Genomic DNA, 19,806 nt, shown 5'->3' with positions numbered 1-19,806 from the left:
TATTGCTTCATTGAAGTGATGACGTCACCACCACAGGTAACCCCCTTCCCCCACAGTGAGAACAATAAGACCGTAAGGCATCTCGGGAGACACCTCACAGGCCACGCTAAAAACGACGCGTTGTCAAGGTGAAATCAAAGTCGGCTTCACGTGTGCACTACCGCAAAATCGTCTCGATCTAACCTTCACGCTAGGATCTCTGATTATTGCTTCATTGAAGTGATGACGTCACCACCACAGGCAACCCCACTCCTCCACAGTGAGAACAATAAGACCGTAAGGCATCTCGAAAGACACCTCACAGGCCACGCTAAAAGCGACGCGTTGTCAAGGTGAAATCAAAGTCGGCTTCACGTGTGCACTACCGCAAAATCGTCTCGATCTAACCTTCACGCTAGGATCTCTGATTATTGCTTCATTGAAGTGATGACGTCACCACCACAGGCAACCCCCCCCCCCACAGTGAGAACAATGATACCGTAAGGCATCTCGGGAGACACTTCACAGGCCACGCTAAAAACGACGCGTTGTCAAGGTGAAATCAAAGTCGGCTTCACGTGTGCACTACCGCAAAATCGTCTCGATCTAACCTTCACGCTAGGATCTCTGATTATTGCTTCATTGAAGTGATGACGTCACCACCACAGGCAACCCCCCACAGTGAGAACAATAAGACCGTAAGGCATCTCTGGAGACACCTTACAGGCCACGCTAAAAACGACGCGTTGTCAAGGTGAAATCAAAGTCGGCTTCACGTGTGCACTACCGCAAAATCGTCTCGATCTAACCTTCACGCTAGGATCTCTGATTATTGCTTCATTGAAGTGATGACGTCACCACCACAGGCAACCTTCCTCCCCCACAGTGAGAACAATAAGACCGTAAGGCATCTCGGGAGACACTTCACAGGCCACGCTAAAAACGACGCGTTGTCAAGGTGAAATCAAAGTCGGCTTCACGTGTGCACTACCGCAAAATCGTCTCGACCTAACCTTCACGCTAGGATCTCTGATTATTGCTTCATTGAAGTGATGACGTCACCACCACAGGCAACCCTTCTCCCCCACAGTGAGAACAATAAGACCGTAGGGCATCTCGGAAGACACCTTACATGCCACGCTAAAAACGACGCGTTGTCAAGGTGAAATCAAAGTCGGCTTCACGTGTGCACTACCGCAAAATCGTCTCGATCTAACCTTCACGCTAGGATCTCTGATTATTGCTTCATTGAAGTGATGACCTCACCACCACAGGCAACCCCCCCCCACAGTGAGAACAATGAGACCGTAAGGCATCTCGGGAGACACTTCACAGGCCACGCTAAAAACGACGCGTTGTCAAGGTGAAATCAAAGTCGGCTTCACGTGTGCACTACCGCAAAATCGTCTCGATCTAACCTTCACGCTAGGATCTCTGATTATTGCTTCATTGAAGTGATGATGTCACCACCACAGGCAACCCTTCTCCCCCACAGTGAGAACAATAAGACCGTAAGGCATCTCGGAAGACACCTTACAGGCCACGCTAAAAACGACGCTTTGTCAAGGTGAAATCAAAGTCGGCTTCACGTGTGCACTACCGCAAAATCGTCTCGATCTAACCTTCACGCTAGGATCTCTGATTATTGCTTCATTGAAGTGATGATGTCACCACCACAGGCAACCCCCCTCCCCCACAGTGAGAACAATAAGACCGTAAGGCCTCTCGGGAGACACTTCACAGGCCACGCTAAAAACGACGCGTTGTCAAGGTGAAATCAAAGTCGGCTTCACGTGTGCACTACCGCAAAATCGTCTCGATCTAACCTTCACGCTAGGATCTCTGATTATTGCTTCATTGAAGTGATGACGTCACCACCACAGGCAACCCCCCACAGTGAGAACAATAAGACCGTAAGGCATCTCTGGAGACACCTTACAGGCCACGCTAAAAACGACGCGTTGTCAAGGTGAAATCAAAGTCGGCTTCACGTGTGCACTACCGCAAAATCGTCTCGATCTAACCTTCACGCTAGGATCTCTGATTATTGCTTCATTGAAGTGATGACGTCACCACCACAGGCAACCTTCCTCCCCCACAGTGAGAACAATAAGACCGTAAGGCATCTCGGGAGACACTTCACAGGCCACGCTAAAAACGACGCGTTGTCAAGGTGAAATCAAAGTCGGCTTCACGTGTGCACTACCGCAAAATCGTCTCGACCTAACCTTCACGCTAGGATCTCTGATTATTGCTTCATTGAAGTGATGACGTCACCACCACAGGCAACCCTTCTCCCCCACAGTGAGAACAATAAGACCGTAAGGCATCTCGGAAGACACCTTACAGGCCACGCTAAAAACGACGCGTTGTCAAGGTGAAATCAAAGTCGGCTTCACGTGTGCACTACCGCAAAATCGTCTCGATCTAACCTTCACGCTAGGATCTCTGATTATTGCTTCATTGAAGTGATGACCTCACCACCACAGGCAACCCCCCCCCCACAGTGAGAACAATGAGACCGTAAGGCATCTCGGGAGACACTTCACAGGCCACGCTAAAAACGACGCGTTGTCAAGGTGAAATCAAAGTCGGCTTCACGTGTGCACTACCGCAAAATCGTCTCGATCTAACCTTCACGCTAGGATCTCTGATTATTGCTTCATTGAAGTGATGATGTCACCACCACAGGCAACCCTTCTCCCCCACAGTGAGAACAATAAGACCGTAAGGCATCTCGGAAGACACCTTACAGGCCACGCTAAAAACGACGCGTTGTCAAGGTGAAATCAAAGTCGGCTTCACGTGTGCACTACCGCAAAATCGTCTCGATCTAACCTTCACGCTAGGATCTCTGATTATTGCTTCATTGAAGTGATGATGTCACCACCACAGGCAACCCTTCTCCCCCACAGTGAGAACAATAAGACCGTAAGGCATCTCGGAAGACACCTTACAGGCCACGCTAAAAACGACGCGTTGTCAAGGTGAAATCAAAGTCGGCTTCACGTGTGCACTACCGCAAAATCGTCCCGATCTAACCTTCACGCTAGGATCTCTGATTATTGCTTCATTGAAGTGATGACGTCACCACCACAGGTAACCCCCTTCCCCCACAGTGAGAACAAAAAGACCGTAAGGCATCTCGGGAGACACCTCACAGGCCACGATAAAAACGACGCGTTGTCAAGGTCAAATCAAAGTCGGCTTCACGTGTGCACTACCGCAAAATCGTCTCGATCTAACCTTCACGCTAGGTTCTCTGATTATTGCTTCATTGAAGTGATGACGTCACCACAACAGGCAACCCCCCTCCCCCACAGTGAGAACAATAAGACCTTAAGGCATCTCGGGAGACACTTCACAGGCCACGCTAAAAACGACGCGTTGTCAAGGTGAAATCAAAGTCGGCTTCACGTGTGCACTACCGCAAAATCGTCTCGATCTAACCTTCACGCTAGGATCTCTGATTATTGCTTCATTGAAGTGATGACGTCACCACCACAGGCAACCCCACTCCTCCACAGTAAGAACAATAAGACCGTAAGGCATCTCGGAAGACACCTCACAGGCCACGCTAAAAACGACGCGTTGTCAAGGTGAAATCAAAGTCGGCTTCACGTGTGCACTACCGCAAAATCGTCTCGATCTAACCTTCACGCTAGGTTCTCTGATTATTGCTTCATTGAAGTGATGACGTCACCACCACAGGTAACCCCCTTCCCCCACAGTGAGAACAATAAGACCGTAAGGCATCTCGGGAGACACCTCACAGGCCACGCTAAAAACGACGCGTTGTCAAGGTGAAATCAAAGTCGGCTTCACGTGTGCACTACCGCAAAATCGTCTCGATCTAACCTTCACGCTAGGATCTCTGATTATTGCTTTATTGAAGTGATGACGTCACCACCACAGGCAACCCCCCCCCCACAGTGAGAACAATGAGACCGTAACGCATCTCGGGAGACACTTCACAGGCCACGCTAAAAACGACGCGTTGTCAAGGTGAAATCAAAGTCGGCTTCACGTGTGCACTACCGCAAAATCGTCTCGATCTAACCTTCACGCTAGGATCTCTGATTATTGCTTTATTGAAGTGATGATGTCACCACCACAGGCAACCCTTCTCCCCCACAGTGAGAACAATAAAACCGTAAGGCATCTCGGAAGACACCTTACAGGCCACGCTAAAAACGACGCGTTGTCAAGGTGAAATCAAAGTCGGCTTCACGTGTGCACTACCGCAAAATCGTCCCGATCTAACCTTCACGCTAGGATCTCTGATTATTGCTTCATTGAAGTGATGACGTCACCACCACAGGTAACCCCCTTCCCCCACAGTGAGAACAATAAAACCGTAAGGCATCTCGGGAGATACCTCACAGGCCACGCTAAAAACGACGCGTTGTCAAGTTGAAATCAAAGTCGGCTTCACGTGTGCACTACCGCAAAATCGTCTCGATCTAACCTTCACGCTAGGTACTCTGATTATTGCTTCATTGAAGTGATGACGTCACCACAACAGGCAACCCCCCTCCCCCACAGTGAGAACAATAAGACCGTAAGGCATCTCGGGAGACACTTCACAGGCCACGCTAAAAACGACGCGTTGTCAAGGTGAAATCAAAGTCGGCTTCACGTGTGCACTACCGCAAAATCGTCTCGATCTAACCTTCACGCTAGGATCTCTGATTATTGCTTTATTGAAGTGATGATGTCACCACCACAGGCAACCCTTCTCCCCCACAGTGAGAACAATAAGACCGTAAGGCATCTCGGAAGACACCTTACAGGCCACGCTAAAAACGACGCGTTGTCAAGGTGAAATCAAAGTCGGCTTCACGTGTGCACTACCGCAAAATCGTCCCGATCTAACCTTCACGCTAGGATCTCTGATTATTGCTTCATTGAAGTGATGATGTCACCACCACAGGCAACCCTTCTCCCCCACAGTGAGAACAATAAGACCGTAAGGCATCTCGGGAGACACCTCACAGGCCACGCTAAAATCGACGCGTTGTCAAGGTTAAATCAAAGTCGGCTTCACGTGTGCACTACCGCAAAATCGTCTCGATCTAACCTTCACGCTAGGTTCTCTGATTATTGCTTCATTGAAGTGATGACGTCACCACCACAGGTAACCCCCTTCCCCCACAGTGAGAACAATAAGACCGTAAGGCATCTCGTGAGACACCTCACAGGCCACGCTAAAAACGATGCGTTGTCAAGGTGAAATCAAAGTCGGCTTCACGTGTGCACTACAGCAAAATCGTCTCGATCTAACCTTCACGCTAGGATCTCTGATTATTGCTTCATTGAAGTGATGACGTCACCACCACAGGCAACCCCCCCCACAGTGAGAACAATGAGACCGTAAGGCATCTCGGGAGACACTTCACAGGCCACGCTAAAAACGACGCGTTGTCAAGGTGAAATCAAAGTCGGCTTCACGTGTGCACTACCGCAAAATCGTCTCGATCTAACCTTCACGCTAGGAGCTCTGATTATTGCTTTATTGAAGTGATGATGTCACCACCACAGGCAACCCTTCTCCCCCACAGTGAGAACAATAAGACGGTAAGGTATCTCGGGAGACACCTTACAGGCCACGCTAAAAACGACGCGTTGTCAAGGTGAAATCAAAGTCGGCTTCACGTGTGCACTACCGCAAAATCGTCTCGATCTAACCTTCACGCTAGGATCTCTGATTATTGCTTCATTGAAGTGATGACGTCACCACCACAGGCAACCCCCCCACAGTGAGAACAATGAGACCGTAAGGCATCTCGGGAGACACTTCACAGGCCACGCTAAAAACGACGCGTTGTCAAGGTGAAATCAAAGTCGGCTTCACGTGTGCACTACCGCAAAATCGTCTCGATCTAACCTTCACGCTAGGATCTCTGATTATTGCTTTATTGAAGTGATGATGTCACCACCACAGGCAACCCCCCTCCCCCACAGTGAGAACAATAAGACCGTAAGGCATCTCGGGAGACACCTTACAGGCCACGCTAAAAACGACGCGTTGTCAAGGTGAAATCAAAGTCGGCTTTATTGAAAAGATGATGTCACCACCACAGGCAACCCTTCTCCCCCACAGTGAGAACAATAAGACCGTAAGGCATCTCGGAAGACACCTTACAGGCCACGCTAAAAACGACGCGTTGTCAAGGTGAAATCAAAGTCGGCTTCACGTGTGCACTACCGCAAAATCGTCCCGATCTAACCTTCACGCTAGGTCCTCTGATTATTGCTTCATTGAAGTGATGACGTCACCACCACAGGTAACCCCCTTCCCCCACAGTGAGAACAATAAGACCGTAAGGCATCTCGTGAGACACCTCACAGGCCACGCTACAAATGATGCGTTGTCAAGGTGAAATCAAAGTCGGCTTCACGTGTGCACTACCGCAAAATCGTCTCGATCTAACCTTCACGCTAGGATCTCTGATTATTGCTTCATTGAAATGATGACGTCACCACCACAGGCAAACCCCTCCCCCCACAGTGAGAACAATGAGACCGTAAGGCATCTCGGGAGACACTTCACAGGCCACGCTAAAAACGACGCGTTGTCAAGGTGAAATCAAAGTCGGCTTCACGTGTGCACTACCGCAAAATCGTCTCGATCTAACCTTCACGCTAGGATCTCTAATTATTGCTTCATTGAAGTGATGACGTCACCACCACAGGCAACCCCCCTCCTCTACAGTGAGAACAATAAGACCGTAAGGCATCTCGGAAGACACCTCACAGGCCACGCTAAAAACGACGCGTTGTCAAGGTGAAATCAAAGTCGGCTTCACGTGTGCACTACCGCAAAATCGTCTCGATCTAACCTTCACGCTAGGTTCTCTGATTATTGCTTCATTGAAGTGATGACGTCACCACCACAGGCAACCCCCCTCCCCCACAGTGAGAACAATAAGACCGTAAGGCATCTCGGGAGACACTTCACAGGCCACGCTAAAAACGACGCGTTGTCAAGGTGAAATCAAAGTCGGCTTCATGTGTGCACTACCGCAAAATCGTCTCGATCTAACCTTCACGCTAGGATCTCTGATTATTGCTTTATTGAAGTGATGACGTCACCACCACAGGCAACCCCCCCCCCACAGTGAGAACAATGAGACCGTAACGCATCTCGGGAGACACTTCACAGGCCACGCTAAAAACGACGCGTTGTCAAGGTGAAATCAAAGTCGGCTTCACGTGTGCACTACCGCAAAATCGTCTCGATCTAACCTTCACGCTAGGATCTCTGATTATTGCTTTATTGAAGTGATGATGTCACCACCACAGGCAACCCTTCTCCCCCACAGTGAGAACAATAAAACCGTAAGGCATCTCGGAAGACACCTTACAGGCCACGCTAAAAACGACGCGTTGTCAAGGTGAAATCAAAGTCGGCTTCACGTGTGCACTACCGCAAAATCGTCTCGATCTAACCTTCACGCTAGGATCTCTGATTATTGCTTCATTGAAGTGATGACGTCACCACCACAGGCAACCCCCCTCCCCCACAGTGAGAACAATAAGACCGTAAGGCATCTCGGGAGACACCTCACAGGCCACGCTAAAAACGACGCGTTGTCAAGGTGAAATCAAAGTCGGCTTCACGTGTGCACTACCGCAAAATTGTCTCGATCTAACCTTCACGCTAGGATCTCTGATTATTGCTTCATTGAAGTGATGACGTCACCACCACAGGCAACCCCCCTCCCCCACAGTGAGAACAATAAGACCGTAAGGCCTCTCGGGAGACACTTCACAGGCCACGCTAAAAACGACGCGTTGTCAAGGTGAAATCAAAGTCGGCTTCACGTGTGCACTACCGCAAAATCGTCCCGACCTAACCTTCACGCTAGGATCTTTGATTATTGCTTCATTAAAGTGATGATGTCACCACCAAAGGCAACCCCCCTCCCCCACAGTGAGAACAATAAGACCGTAAGGCATCTCGGGAGACACCTTACAGGCCACGCTAAAAACGACGCGTTGTCAAGGTGAAATCAAAGTCGGCTTCACGTGTGCACTACCTCAAAATCGTCTCGATCTAACCTTCACGCTAGGATCTCTGATTATTGCTTCATTGAAGTGATGACGTCACCACCACAGGCAACCCCCCCACAGTGAGAACAATGAGACCGTAAGGCATCTCGGGAGACACTTCACAGGCCACGCTAAAAACGACGCGTTGTCAAGGTGAAATCGAAGTCGGCTTCACGTGTGCACTACCGCAAAATCGTCTCGATCTAACCTTCACGCTAGGATCTCTGATTATTGCTTTATTGAAGTGATGATGTCACCACCACAGGCAACCCTTCTCCCCCACAGTGAGAACAATAAGACCGTAAGGCATCTCGGAAGACACCTTACAGGCCACGCTAAAAACGACGCGTTGTCAAGGTGAAATCAAAGTCGGCTTCACGTGTGCACTACCGCAAAATCGTCCCGATCTAACCTTCACGCTAGGTCCTCTGATTATTGCTTCATTGAAGTGATGACGTCACCACCACAGGTAACCCCCTTCCCCCACAGTGAGAACAATAAGACCGTAAGGCATCTCGTCAGACACATCACAGGCCACGCTAAAAACGATGCGTTGTCAAGGTGAAATCAAAGTCGGCTTCACGTGTGCACTACCGCAAAATCGTCTCGATCTAACCTTCACGCTAGGATCTCTGATTATTGCTTCATTGAAGTGATGACGTCACCACCACAGGCAACCCCCCTCCCCCACAGTGAGAACAATAAGACCGTAAGGCATCTCGGGAGACACCTCACAGGCCACGCTAAAAACGACGCGTTGTCAAGGTGAAATCAAAGTCGGCTTCACGTGTGCACTACCGCAAAATTGTCTCGATCTAACCTTCACGCTAGGATCTCTGATTATTGCTTCATTGAAGTGATGACGTCACCACCACAGGCAACCCCCCTCCCCCACAGTGAGAACAATAAGACCGTAAGGCCTCTCGGGAGACACTTCACAGGCCACGCTAAAAACGACGCGTTGTCAAGGTGAAATCAAAGTCGGCTTCACGTGTGCACTACCGCAAAATCGTCCCGACCTAACCTTCACGCTAGGATCTTTGATTATTGCTTCATTAAAGTGATGATGTCACCACCAAAGGCAACCCCCCTCCCCCACAGTGAGAACAATAAGACCGTAAGGCATCTCGGGAGACACCTTACAGGCCACGCTAAAAACGACGCGTTGTCAAGGTGAAATCAAAGTCGGCTTCACGTGTGCACTACCTCAAAATCGTCTCGATCTAACCTTCACGCTAGGATCTCTGATTATTGCTTCATTGAAGTGATGACGTCACCACCACAGGCAACCCCCCCACAGTGAGAACAATGAGACCGTAAGGCATCTCGGGAGACACTTCACAGGCCACGCTAAAAACGACGCGTTGTCAAGGTGAAATCGAAGTCGGCTTCACGTGTGCACTACCGCAAAATCGTCTCGATCTAACCTTCACGCTAGGATCTCTGATTATTGCTTTATTGAAGTGATGATGTCACCACCACAGGCAACCCTTCTCCCCCACAGTGAGAACAATAAGACCGTAAGGCATCTCGGAAGACACCTTACAGGCCACGCTAAAAACGACGCGTTGTCAAGGTGAAATCAAAGTCGGCTTCACGTGTGCACTACCGCAAAATCGTCCCGATCTAACCTTCACGCTAGGTCCTCTGATTATTGCTTCATTGAAGTGATGACGTCACCACCACAGGTAACCCCCTTCCCCCACAGTGAGAACAATAAGACCGTAAGGCATCTCGTCAGACACATCACAGGCCACGCTAAAAACGATGCGTTGTCAAGGTGAAATCAAAGTCGGCTTCACGTGTGCACTACCGCAAAATCGTCTCGATCTAACCTTCACGCTAGGATCTCTGATTATTGCTTCATTGAAGTGATGACGTCACCACCACAGGCAACCCCCCTCCTCCACAGTGAGATCAATAAGACCGTAAGGCATCTCGGGAGACACCTCACAGGCCACGCTAAAAACGACGCGTTGTCAAGGTGAAATCAAAGTCGGCTTCACGTGTGCACTACCGCAAAATCGTCTCGATCTAACCTTCACGCTAGGTTCTCTGATTATTGCTTCATTGAAGTGATGACGTCACCACCACAGGCAACCCCCCTCCCCCACAGTGAGAACAATAAGACCGTAAGGCATCTCGGGAGACACTTCACAGGCCACGCTAAAAACGACGCGTTGTCAAGGTGAAATCAAAGTCGGCTTCACGTGTGCACTACCGCAAAATCGTCTCGATCTAACCTTCACGCTAGGATCTCTGATTATTGCTTCATTGAAGTGATGACGTCACCACCACAGGCAACCCCCCCCCCCCCCCACAGTGAGAACAATGAGACCGTAAGGCATCTCGGGAGACACTTCACAGGCCACGCTAAAAACGACGCGTTGTCAAGGTGAAATCGAAGTCGGCTTCACGTGTGCACTACCGCAAAATCGTCTCGATCTAACCTTCACGCTAGGATCTCTGATTATTGCTTCATTGAAGTGATGATGTCACCACCACAGGCAACCCTTCTCCCCCACAGTGAGAACAATAAGACCGTAAGGCATCTCGGAAGACACCTTACAGGCCACGCTAAAAACGACGCGTTGTCAAGGTGAAATAAAAGTCGGCTTCACGTGTGCACTACCGCAAAATCGTCCCGATCTAACCTTCACGCTAGGATCTCTGATTATTGCTTCATTGAAGTGATGACGTCACCACCACAGGTAACCCCCTTCCCCCACAGTGAGAACAATAAGACCGTAAGGCATCTCGGGAGACACCTCACAGGCCACGCTAAAAACGACGCGTTGTCAAGGTGAAATCAAAGTCGGCTTCACGTGTGCACTACCGCAAAATCGTCTCGATCTGACCTTCACGCTAGGGTCTCTGATTATTGCTTCATTGAAGTGATGACGTCACCACCACAGGCATACCGAACAGCTCCCACAGTAAGAACAATTTTGTTTCAGGGCATCGGACTAAATATAAATTACCATCTCCTTGGCTATCTCTATGCCGCGTTCGCCTAGTGTTTTGAACCATACATCGCGGTCAACAGCACCAAACCCTTATCTTATACAGTGTGATTGCCCAATGACGAGAAATCAACAGGGAACCCAACACGACGCAACAATCATATCTGATCATATCTATCATATTCATTGGAATACGCATTATCTATTGTCAAGGACGCGCGCGTCAGCGTCAAGTCACACTTGCTCGCGAGCCGTCTTAGTGCACACGATGGCGCAGGCCGCGGGCTTGGTCCAGTATGACAGTATCACAGATGACAGTGAAGAAACGGAGAATCACGTGCCCGCCGATGAAAGCACCGCTACTGACCCGCAGGCCTCAACAGACGACACAGTAAAAAAAAAAGTGCATGCGGATGAACGTTCTTCGCGAAAATATGCCATACCGATCGCTGAACTCACAACGGAGATGGCTAAGCTTTTAAGAGATGTTAAGGTTTTTTTCACCAAAGACATTAATTTGGAAAGAAAAGGGTCGCCCATTTCTCCCTCGACCTGGACGAAGGCAAATGAGAGAATTCTATGTAAGTTTTATTTTGTCTCGTGAGTTTCATGCGTAAGCGTTCTTTTAGAGTCAGATTTCGCACCTTGCTGCTAGCTGTTACCATGACAACATGACGACTTATATTCCCTCCCCCCCTAGGTTATCTTGGGTTCTGTAGAGACACGCTTCATTACAAAGACATCAGCCCAGATCTATTTTTAAGAACACGGTTACTCGAAAGGTATCTGGATTATTTAAAGGTAAGTCCGTCGAAAATATGCTTAATCAATAATTTGCGCGTCGCGTCGATGTGGTGTCAGCGCGTCGCGAAGAAACTCGGTACTAGTACCCAGGCCTCCCTCCCAATTCTTCCTTTTAAAAATGGCGGCGGCATGTTTTGAATTTTTGGAACCGACACGACGCGAGCGAACGTAAAACTGAGCTAAACATTTCTCGTTGCAGACGGACAGGAAGCTTGCATCGTCTACCCTAGGTGAACATGTTCAATTCATCTGCTTTTTAACAACTGCGGTCGGTCTAGAATGCTAAATTCACATTTCGCAAAACTTAGTAGTAATAAGTATGCTTAAGTAAGTATCGCCGGATAGAGTAATCTGATATTTGATCGCGCTATTGTGTAACTGGACAATTACGGATTTCGAAGAGAGTTGTATGCAAGACGACTGATACCGAATATATCTGTTTTTACCCTTGTGTCGTGGTGTGTGATTCGGTGGAAAGTCCCGGGTTTAACATTTGGAAAGAGCGCTCATGTCAGGGTTAACATGGTTGCTACTGATGTTTATATTGTAACGGTTGTTATTTAATGTCGGGGATTTACACTCGCTTAATAGATGTTGGACTGTGTTAATGATATGTTACAACATACGCCATTATTATATCATTCTTTACTTCAGCCAATCACGCTGCCTCCTTGATCTACCCAGCAAAATTCTTGAACCGAGAACACGCCGTCACCCTCTACAGGGATGTCAAAGTCGTTTCGCAGCTGAGGGGTGCCTGCAATGCGTTTCAGAGGCAGGCCCGCGCTGCGCAGCCCACGCAAGAGGACCTTGTCAATGCAAATAAGTGGTTGCCATGGTATGCTGCAATGATAAATCCAATAAGTAGTTCGAATAACTAGTTCGAATCCGGCTCTGGGTTCAGTTCTGGACTGGAGGTTGGGGTTGAAAGAGGATAGAACTTGTTTCGCCTGCATTTCCACTCTTTAACAGTCTCCTAACACTTCACTTACAATTTATAGGGAGGGGATACCTGTTTGCTATTCGTAGAAGTAAGGAACAGTTACCTCTCTCAGAACCCAGAGAACTTGAAACTGGTTACTCACGGTTTCATGTGATTCATTGCAGGGATGAGGTGATTCAGTGCGTGTCTCCTAACACTTCACTTAGAATTTAAAGGGGGGGATGACTGTGTGCTATTCATAAGAGTAGGCAACAGCTCCCCGTATCACGGCTAGCTATCTCTCACAGAACCCAGAGAACTTGAAACTGGTTACTAATGGTTTCATGTGATTCATTGCAGGGATGAGGTGATTCATTGTGTGGACATGCAGACAGAAAGATTTGACATGGCACGCTCACAGGTAGCGATTTCAACCAGCAGTCCTGATGTGTGAAAGCTGTAATTTGTGGGCATTGCACTGCATTGTTGGAAAGGCCTAGGCATACCGTCTTGGGTCGGCGGTAGCGGAACTCGACTCACAATTTTGCTAAAAAAAGTTTGCTTTGATTTGTCTAGAGTGCCAAGGCTAGGGAGAGCAGGAATCTGCTGTCGATCGCGCTTTTCGTATTGATACCTCCTTCCAGAGGACAAGAGATCCGGACACTGCGAATTGCCCCGTCCGTTGACAGAGAACACGTCCAGGAACTGAATTCATTAGTCTTGAATTCAGATGGCACCCTCATGTTCAGATTCGAGGATTACAAAACATATGGCTCTCATGGGGTTGATGTCACAAATTTGCCAGTAAGTCTTTCATTTGTGATTTATCCTTTATTTTGACATGTGCTTGTAGATTGCGTGACAACAGCATATGGGAAAACACGATTATTTGTTTAAACTATAATAAAGTAACCATTTAATCTTCTTCTTATCACAAATTGAATTTTATGTGTGCTACTACTGTTTTCACATATTTTCTACTTAAATACTCTGTGTAGACTCCGTGACGTGATCATATTAGCTGACTCTCTTTTTTTTCACTTTCAGGAAGATCACAGATTGAACGTCATCATAAGGGAATATCTGGACAAATACAGAGATATTCTTCTCGACGCCTCTGACGATGGCACAACCAACAATTTTCTTCTCCTGGTAAGTTATGACTCTTCAGTTTCCAATTATATTTCTTCAAAGGGCTCACTGATCTTCTTGGAACTAGTGATTGTTGGATAGAACATGGGACCCTAATTCTTATAAGGTTGCGAATTATCTTTCTAAAGTAATCCAGCGAAATAGTCATCTTTGAAAAGTTATCTCAACCAATTGTCTCACCCCAACAAGACATTTTGTACATCATCACTCATCCCAGGAAAGGTTATACTCTCATTACAATCCTAGGAAGGGTTAGTTTTGGTGGTGAATTAATATTTTGAACATCTAACAATCCTACATAGGGTGACTATGAAAGCATTTAAAACAACTACTATCCCTTTGTGGGGTCATTTTATAACCCCCTAATTTGGGGGGAGGGGGGAGGGGGGGGGTTACATGGAAAAAAACATTGCATTTGAATTGATATTGAATTGATGAGTGATTCTTTACTTCTTTTTGTTTTTAGACAGATAAAGGAAAACCCTTTAGTGGTCCCGCATTCTCAACCCACATGAAGTCTGTCTTTTACCACCTAACAGGAGTGAGTGTCAACTTGCACCTTCTGAGAAGCTCCTTCGTGACTTATTGTTATGGGGACAGGTGAGAATTCCATGCTAAGTAGATGACATTGCAGACTATTATCACTCACTCCCCCACAAGACTCTGGACGGCACCATGCTGTGTTTATCAGCCATTTTCTTCACGAATAAAACGATTATGTAATGATAACTTAGAACTATTAGTAATTACACACCGCAAGCAAAATTCACAACCAGGACTTTCTTTCTTTTGTTTTATCAGCCAGTGCACCGACGCAATGAAAGACAGTTTGGCGTCGGCCTTGAGACACACAAGGAAGCAAGCTCAACTCACCTATGACCGTAGAAATCATTAATCATTAATCATCATTGATCATCACTAATCATCATTGATCATCATTAATCATCATTGATCATCATTAATCATTATAAATCATCATTAATCATCATTGATCATCATTAATCATCATTGATCATCATTAATCATCATTGATCATCATTAATCATCATTAATCATCATTAATCATCATTGATCATCATTACTCATCATTACTCATCATTACTCATCATTACTCATCATTACTCATCATTACTCATCATTAATCATCATTACTCATCATTACTCATCATTAATCATCATTAATCATCATTACTCATCATTAATCATCATTAATCATCATTACTCATCATTACTCATCATTAATCATCATTACTCATCATTAATCATCATTACTCATCATTAATCATCATTACTCATCGTTACTCATCATTAATCATCATTAATCATCATTAATCATCATTAATCATTATTAATCATCATTAATCATCATTACTCATCATTACTCATCATTAATCATCATTACTCATCATTAATCATCATTACTCATCATTACTCATCATTACTCATCATTACTCATCATTAATCATCATTACTCATCATTACTCATCATTACTCATCATTACTCATCATTACTCATCATTACTCATCATTAATCATCATTACTCATCATTACTCATCATTACTCATCATTACTCATCATTAATCATCCTTACTCATCATTACTCATCATTACTCATCATTACTCATCATTTATCATCATTAATCATCATTAATCATCATTAATCATCATTACTCACCATTACTCATCATTAATTATCATTACTCATCATTACTCATCATTAATCATCATTACTCATCATTAATCCTCATTACTCATCATTACTCATCATTAATCATCATTACTCATCATTACTCGTCATTACTCATCATTACTCATCATTAATCGTCATTACTCATCATTAATCATCATTAATCATCATTACTCATCATTAATCATCATTACTCATCATTACTCATCATTACTCATCATTACTCATCATTACTCATCATTACTCATCATTACTCATCATTAATCATCATTACTCATCATTACTCATCATTACTCATCATTACTCATCATTACTCATCGTTACTCATCATTACTCATCATTACTCATCATTACTCATCATTACTCATCATTGATCATCATTAATCATCATTAATCATCATTAATCATCATTAATCATCATTAATCATCATTAATCATCATTAATGATCATTACTCATCATTACTCATCATTACTCATCATTACTCATCATTACTCATCATTACTCATCATCAATCATCATTAATCATCATTACTCATCATTACTCATCATTACTCATCATTACTCATCATTACTCATCATTACTCGTCATTACTCGTCATTACTCATCATTACTCATCATTACTCATCATTAATCATCATTACTCATCATTAATCATCATTAATCATCATTACTCATCATTAATCATCATTGATCATCATAAATCATCATTAATCATCAATGATCATCATTGATCATCATTGATCAATGATTAATTATGATTAGTAATAATTAGTAAATATTAATTATGATTAGTAATAATTAATCATGAATAATTATGATTAATAATGATTAATTATGATTAATAATAATTAATAATGATTAATTATGATTAATAATAATTAATAATGATTAATTATGATTAATAATAATTAATAATAATTAATAATGATTAATTATGATTAATAATAATTAATAATAATTAATAATGATTAATAATGATTAATAATGATTAATAATGATTAAAAAAATTAATAATGATAAACAATGATTAATAATGATTAAAAAATTTAATAATGATTAACAATGATTAATAATGATTAACAATAATTAATCATAATTAATAATAATTAATAATAATCAATAAAATTTTATAATGATTAATAATGATTAAAAAATAATTGACAATAATTAATGATTAATAATAATTAATGATTTATAATAATTAATAATAATTAATAAAGATTAATAATGATTTAAAATATAATTAATAATGATTAATAACAATTAGTAATAATTAGTAATAATTACTAATGATTAATAATAATTAGTAATAACTAGTAATAATTAATAATAATTAGTGATAATTAATATTAATTAATAATAATTAGTAATGTTTAGTAATGATTAATAATAATTACTAATATTTAATAATAAGTAATAATAATAAATAATGATTAATAATAAATAATGATTAATAATAATTAAAAATTAATAAATAATAATATTTTATAATAATTAATAATAATATATAATAATTAATAATTAATAACAATTAATAATAATAATAAATATACACATTGTGCGGAAGCCTGTCTCTACGCTGCGGTCGTTTGATGGCTTTAGCCGTCGTGGCGTTACACGTAAGCACGTCATGTGAACACCAACGGCACTGACACGCGGTGTCAACACGAGGTAGCAGTCGCGGACTCACCAGGTTGCGAGTCTGCAATCCCAGTCCCAAATCCCACTTCTTTAGCAACCAAATAGTCGCATCTGTTTATCGTCACACCTGAGGTGAGTCAGATCGACATACTGCTGAGAATTTGTCTTCGCAGTCTTCGTAAGACGTTAAGAGGCGTTCTGACCACCTCGTTAGCTTGGCGTTCAGCGCGCGCCATGGGTATAAGTCTCCTATACCCCTAGCAAGGCGGACATGAAAGCAATCCTGCATAACTACGGCGCGGAGCTCTCAGAAGAGAGGATGAAAGAGTACATGAAGGCCCTCAAGACGAAAAAGTTCTCGAAGTTAGAGTTTTGCTTGCGTCACCCTATACTCGCTCTAGTTGAACGATCATTACTCATCATTACTCATCATTACTCATCATTACTCATCATTACTCATCATTACTCATCATTACTCATCGTTACTCATCATTACTCATCATTACTCATCATTACTCATCATTACTCATCATTAATCATCATTAATCATCATTAATCATCATTAATCATCATTACTCATCATTAATTATCATTACTCATCATTACTCATCATTACTCAACATTAATCATCATTACTCATTATTAATCATCATTAATCATCATTACTCATCATTACTCATCATTACTCATCATTAATCATCATTACTCATCATTACTCGTCATTACTCATCATTACTCATCATTACTCATCATTACTCATCATTAATCATCATTACTCATCATTAATCATCATTACTCATCATTAATCATCATTACTCATCATTAATCATCATTGATCATCATAAATCATCATTAATCATCATTGATCATCATTGATCAATGATTAATTATGATTAGTAATAATTAGTAATAATTAATTATGATTAGTAATAATTAATCATGAATAATTATAATCAATAATGATTAATTATGATTAATAATAATTTATAATGATTAATTATGATTAATAATAATTAATAATGATTAATTATGATTAATAATAATTAATTATAATTAATAATGATTAATTATGATTAATAATAATTAATAATAATTAATAATGATTAATTATGATTAATAATAATTAATAATAATTAATAATGATTAATTATGATTAATAATGATTAATAATGATTAATAATGATTAAAAAAATTAATAATGATTAACAATGATTAATAATGATTAAAAAATTTAATAATGATTAACAATGATTAATAATGATTAACAATAATTAATCATAATTAATAATAATTAATAATAATCAATAAAATTTTATAATGATTAATAATGATTAAAAATAATTGACAATAATTAATGATTAATAATAATTAATGATTTATAATAATTAATAATAATTAATAAAGATTAATAATGATTAATAATGATTAAAAATAATTAATAATGATTAATAATAATTAGTAATAATTAGTAATAATTACTAATGATTAATAATAATTAGTAATAACTAGTAATAATTAATAATAATTAGTGATAATTAATATTAATTAATAATAATTACTAATGTTTAGTAATGATTAATAATAATTACTAATATTTAATAATAATTAATAATAATAAATAATGATTAATTATAATTAAAAATTAATAAATAATAATATTTAATAATAATTAATAATAATATATAATAATTAATAATTAATAACAATTAATAATAATAATAAATAATAATAATAATAATTAATAACAATTAATAATAACAATTAATAATAATAATAAATAATAACAGATAATAATAACAATTAATAATAAATAACAATTATTAATTAATAATATTTAATAATTAATAAAAATTAATAATAATTAATAATTAATAATAATTGATAATAATTGATAATGAATGATAATGAAGAATAATTCATAATAATTATTAATTAGTAATAAATAATAATAAATAGTAATAATAATTAATAATAATTAAACATAAATTAAGAGTAATAATTATTTATTAAGATAATAATAATAATAATAATAATAATAATAATAATAATAATAATAATAATAATAATAATAATAATAATAATAATAATAATAATAATAATAATAATAATAATAATAATAATAATAATAATAATAATAATAATAATAATAATAATAATAATTATAATTATAATTATAATTATAATTATAATTATAATTATAATTATAATTATAATAATAATAATAATAATAATAATAATAATAATAATAATAATAATTAAACAATAATTAAACAATAATTAAACAATAATTAAAAGTAATAATTGATTAATAATAATTATTATTAATAATAATAATTAATCATTATTGATAATAATAATAATAATAATAAAAATAATTAATGATCAATAATAATAATTAATAATGATTATTAATAATATTATTTAATAATTAATAATTAATAATAGTTAATAATAACTAAAATAATTAATAATATTTAATAATAATTAATTATCAATAATAATAATTAATATTAATTAATAATAATTAATAAACAATAATTAATAATCAATATTCAATAATCAATGATTAATAATCAATAATTAATTTAATAAATAATAA

At 40.5% G+C, this 19,806-nt stretch overlaps 1 protein-coding gene across 1 annotated transcript; it reads left to right on the top strand.

Moving 5' to 3' along the window:
• The first annotated feature begins 11,438 nt into the window (after positions 1-11,438).
• On the top strand, positions 11,439-14,770 carry LOC125559783. The gene is made up of 9 exons (XM_048721468.1): positions 11,439-11,578; positions 11,698-11,798; positions 12,001-12,031; positions 12,456-12,639; positions 13,084-13,144; positions 13,300-13,527; positions 13,771-13,875; positions 14,342-14,475; positions 14,677-14,770. Exons 1-9 carry the CDS (start codon positions 11,464-11,466, stop codon positions 14,768-14,770), a joined length of 1,053 nt encoding a protein of 350 aa, XP_048577425.1. The 5' UTR covers positions 11,439-11,463.
• The last annotated feature ends 5,036 nt before the right edge of the window (positions 14,771-19,806 follow it).

This window comes from Nematostella vectensis, chromosome 14, assembly GCF_932526225.1.
Source record: "Nematostella vectensis chromosome 14, jaNemVect1.1, whole genome shotgun sequence".
Lineage (NCBI taxonomy): Eukaryota > Metazoa > Cnidaria > Anthozoa > Actiniaria > Edwardsiidae > Nematostella > Nematostella vectensis.
This window is presented reverse-complemented; position numbering and strand designations above follow the sequence as displayed.